The 5,000-nt window shown below is 33.3% G+C and overlaps 1 protein-coding gene across 1 annotated transcript in view; it reads left to right on the forward strand.

Moving 5' to 3' along the window:
- The window catches only part of LOC144973608 (uncharacterized), a 230,766-nt gene that overhangs the window by 187,170 nt on the left and 38,596 nt on the right, over positions 1-5,000 (forward strand). The window contains exons 142-146 of the mRNA XM_078916257.1: positions 237-419; positions 950-1,072; positions 1,505-1,690; positions 2,199-2,321; positions 3,130-3,318. Of these exons, the coding sequence (XP_078772383.1) occupies positions 237-419; positions 950-1,072; positions 1,505-1,690; positions 2,199-2,321; positions 3,130-3,318 (804 nt within the window). The remainder of the gene's footprint in view (positions 1-236; positions 420-949; positions 1,073-1,504; positions 1,691-2,198; positions 2,322-3,129; positions 3,319-5,000) is intronic.

Consider the following 5,000-nt stretch of genomic DNA (forward strand, 5'->3'; position numbering starts at 1 on the left):
TGTCATTAAATGTATTTGAGGACTTTAAAAAAAAGACAAAACCTCAGACAAGTTAAAATGACAGTCTTTAGATTTTTTTTTTGATTTTTTTTTTGATTTTTTTTTTTGGAGGGGGGGGGGGGGATCGATTTATATGATTTTGATTAAACAGTAACAAAATATGTCGTCGTCATTTGTAATGGCGAATTTTTAAAATTATTGTTTTATAACACCTTTACTATTTTTGTCACTAACAGTTCACTGTGCAAGCAACAGATTCTGGTAAACCAGCGAAGTCTCGAGAAGGTTCTGTAACCATCAATGTGATCAAAATAATTGCCCCGCAATTCACGCCTGACCAGCTTACGGACACTATTCCTGAGAACAGAGGTGTTGGTTCTCCAGTGCGCACTGTTAGAGCTACAAAACGAGGAACAAATGTAAGCAACCGATAGTCGATATTCATTTTTAACATGATGGAAATCTAATTCCTAATAAATATAATTTTTGTTTTGAATATTTCTGTCCTTATCATGTCTATCCCAGTGTTTAATTTTGATTTTATTTACTGACTGCCTTACAGGTTTGTGGGGACGTATTATAATTCCCCTTTGTCACACCTATTATCATATATTTTGAATAAATTAATATAAATGAAAATCAAAGGATAAAAGAATGTCACTTCTTTAAACAATATTTATGATCAGAGGTGAAATTGTCTTGAGAATTGGATGTAAACATAGTTGAAATTACAGAGTTTATGGCAAAAGAAAAGAAAAACATGCCCAACAGGAGAGAATTTCTTAGTTTGATGTAATGTACAATAATGTGTCTTATCTTTTTACACTTTTTGCTTCTCAAGCTTTGCAGCCTTTTACTTCACAAGGAATGTATATTTTTTAAAGATTAGTTTCGAATGACATCTATCAGATAATGTTTATATACGCAATATGAAATCGTTTACTTCTAGGTTGTTATTCAGTACAGAGTTGTAGGAACTGGCTTGGGCCCGTACCTTTTTGATGTGGATTCTACAACTGGAGTCGTCTCCGTCCGTAATAACTTGAGAGACTTTAAAGAGGAAGAGTATAAGGTCAGTTAAAATTTCAGTTTATGCATGAAATGAAGACTACTATATTCAATCGTTCCGAAAAGTCAATAGGATTTAAATGTGTGGGTTTGGTTTTTTTTCTTTTGTTTTTTCCCTTTATCATTTTTAGTATCCTTGAATAGGGACAAGCATCTAAAGATATGGCCAAGGTCTAAAGTGGAATAAGTATTGCATGAACGAATTCATTAACTCAAAAGTAATTTATAAAACACTAGTTGTTTTGACGTTCCTGCATATTTTTAATTCACGAGGTACCTACATTACCATATCAACGAAATAAATTAAAACAAACTAGAAACTTTTACGGTAATATAAATGAGAATAAAATGAACCCTTTGAATTAAAGGAATGTAAAGGAACTATATTGAAAGTTCATAAAGATAAATTTCATTTTTTTTTCTCTTTCTTCAACAGCTTGATATCCGAGCATTTGATCCAAATTATCCCACCTTTGAAGGAAAACTGGTCCTGACTATCAAAGTAACCCGCAACGATAATAGTCCATTATTTAAGGTGAATCCATATCGAGCCACAGTGACTTACTCAACTAAACCTTTCACAGATCTCGTTGTAGTTGAAGCGGAAGATCTTCTAGATGGGGTAAGAAAATGAATTATATATATATTTTTTTTTTCTTCACTGCCTTCACTTAGAGAGAAAAAGTTTTGCAATATGAATGTGCACCATTATAACTCACCATTCTTTTTTTTTTAATGTGAACTTCGATGCAGACAGTAGAAGTCCGGATAAAAAACAAATACAAGCAGAGGCATGTTTGTTTTATGTATAATTTGTTGAGGTCATGTTGCTTGTTCAAATCCTTAAAAGTAAAAGTTAAAAGATGTTCAGATTTCTGTGGAGAACTTCTCAAAGGCTCAAATTGAAATAGCTTATACATCAAGTTTAATTCGAGATCAATTTTAAAACGGAATCCCCAGCATAAAAATGAGCCAAAGAGATTAAAGAGATTGCAATTTTATAAGTCTGTGGTCATGATTTTACTGTAGACCTTAAAGAATATAAAATAGACAATCGCTAATCGCACCAACATCACCACCACCACCACCACCACCATCATCATCATCATGAATATTTACATTTTCCCCAGGATGAAATGAGATATACCCTAGTCCAAAATGACTTCTGCAAAGCCAATTTCAAAGTGTTGCCCACGACTGGTCAATTTATATTACTCACTGATCCATCGATGTTAGTGGAGCAAGTGGTCACAGTAAGTATGTCTCATGTTTGATATGCCATTGTTGGTCTGATGACTTGTAGCCTTTTTCCTACGCCATAAGGAGCCACATATTCTAAAATTTAACTTTCAAGATAAAACTCATCTCTTTATTGAAACATTTCATTATTGTTGGTCTTTTTTAGATTAGAAATAAGTTGTATTTACCAACAAGACATGAAGTGAGTAGGAAAGTGCCAGAAGACAATAGAGAATAAAACTTTCGCAGTGATCGTGGATAGCTCATACGGTAGAGTCACACTCTTCCCGGCCAGGTGGAAGTGGATTGTGGGTAGCTCATATGGTAGAGTCACACTCTTCCCAGCCAGGCGGAGTTGTCATACCAGTAAGGTCCCTGGTTCAAACCCCCATCACCGCCGCAAAATTTTAATTCTCTATTGTCTTCTTGCACTTTCCTACTCACTTCATCTCTTGTTGTTATCAACATAAGTGCCTGCTCCACTCAATTTTTCTTGTATTTACCAGTAATATTCTTTTAATGGATTTTATGAATTGCGCACTGAGCGAGCCCTCTGAATATAAAAGGAGCATGGTGCAATAGAAATGCTCACCATTATTATCACAATCGTTTCTGATTATTATTATTATTATAAGTTTTATTATTTATATTATCATCATCATCATCATCATCATCATCATCATCATCATCATCATCATCATCATCATCATCATCATCATCATCATCATCATCAGCAGCAGCAGCAGCAGCAGCAGCAGTATTATAATAATAATTATTATAAGTTCATATCATGCCCCTTTCCTCACCTTTAATTCACCACAGTGCACAATCAGTGTTTCTGACAATGGATACCCAACTGCAAAGTTTGCGCAGACTGATGTTATTGTGACCATAACCACTGAGCCAAAACCGACCTTTGGAACTCCCAACCCACAAACTCCCATAATCAATGAAGACCGCAGAGTTGATGATACTGTAGTGACTGTCAATGCACGCAAAACAGTGGTTAAGGTAATTATGTTACAGCTTTTATTTTTTTTGTTTAACTGTTGGTAAAACAGGTTAGCTCCCCTTGAGGTGGTAAGAAAACCTGTTTTACCAAGAGTTAAATAAAAAAACGTAATCAGTTTGTGTGCATGCGATCAATTGTGGATATTAGTGGTTATTGATTGTCGTCATGATGAGGTTGAAATAAAAATAATAAAATAAAAAAATTGAGCTTTTATATAGCACAATATCTACTAAACGTGCTCAGCAACACTTAACATGTATGACGGGACATGACGCCTGTTAGGCGATATTACAAATTTTTTTTCGGACAGATATAGAGCACAGTGAGAGATTGGTTGTAAAGAGCCTTTTCCAGGGACTCAAATATGCACCAATTATGCGAGGTTCGAAGCCTGGACCTTCCGCTCCACAAGCGAATGTCATACCACAAGACCACATAGCCCGCACAAACTATGTGAATGAAACTCTAATAATTATGACTGTAGGATTCTGAGTAGTGTAGACTTACCCTATATAATAAGACACAATCAGGTTAACGAATATGTAGCCCACCACCACAAAATGGTTTTATTATAGGGGTAATATAGATGCTAAATGCTGTATCTGTAGTCAAAAATATGAAAATCAAATGTTTTTATGATATATTGAGGAGAATTAATAACATTTCTTAAAGTGACAAAAACTCACGTTTAACTTTTCAGGACATTTTAGCTCTCAAATCATTTTCAGCATTTGCATCTCCCCAACATAATACCGTTTTCGGGGGATGGGTCACATATAGAATCCATTAACTTATATAGCAATTATTAAACTGTTCAGTTTACTGAGTATAATGATAAATAGAATTATTCAACTATTCCTATACTTTAAATTTTCTTAAAATACTTCAACTTGGTATTTGATAGGCACTTTGTTCATCCTTTGCATTTACTTTCATAAGTTACTACCCTTTGTTTCACATGGAGATAACCAATCCAGTGACTTGTTGAGTTTGGTTTTCAGATAATCGTTCTATTCTTCGTAGACAAATTGTCGTGGCAATTCGATTTACAGTCAGAAATGTTGGTTAGTCAGTTATACTTACTGTATAAAGCCAAAGTTGAAAACAATAGAATGATACTATATATATATTTTGATTTTCTCTTTAAGATTTTATTACAGAATATAGAAGCGTGTATAATCATCATGTTAATTTACAATATTTTTTACAGTTTTTATCAGTAATATTAGTTGTTCGCATCCATATTTCTTTCATCCTCATGAAATCATCAATGACTCAGACTAAACAAAGCATTGTTAAACCATGTACTCTTAAATGAGATTGCATTGTTGTATTCCACGTGTATTAAAACTCCTTGAAAACAAAGATACATATTTTTTTTTCACTTTGTTTTTCTCTTGAATCTAATTTGGTTTTTTCATATTATCCATATTTATATATTTTTGACGATTCTTAACTCCCTTATTTGTTTAGTTGAGTATTCAAATATCCTCCCAGTTTTATATTTATCTTTAAAGCATTTATTTTCATGGTTTTTATTGAAAGAAAAAGTACTGTAGTAAAGCTCTTGATAATTTAAAAAGTAATCTCAAGGTTTTGCGACAGGGAAATGCTTGTCTGTTTGAAAACATATTTTTACATTATTTCCAGTTTTATTAAACATTTTGATGCTTACAACTAA

The sequence above is a fragment of the Berghia stephanieae genome, chromosome 5, assembly GCF_034508935.2.
Source record: "Berghia stephanieae isolate SIO BIC M18660-M18661 chromosome 5, UCSD_Bste_1.3, whole genome shotgun sequence".
NCBI classification, from domain to species: Eukaryota; Metazoa; Mollusca; class Gastropoda; order Nudibranchia; family Aeolidiidae; genus Berghia; species Berghia stephanieae.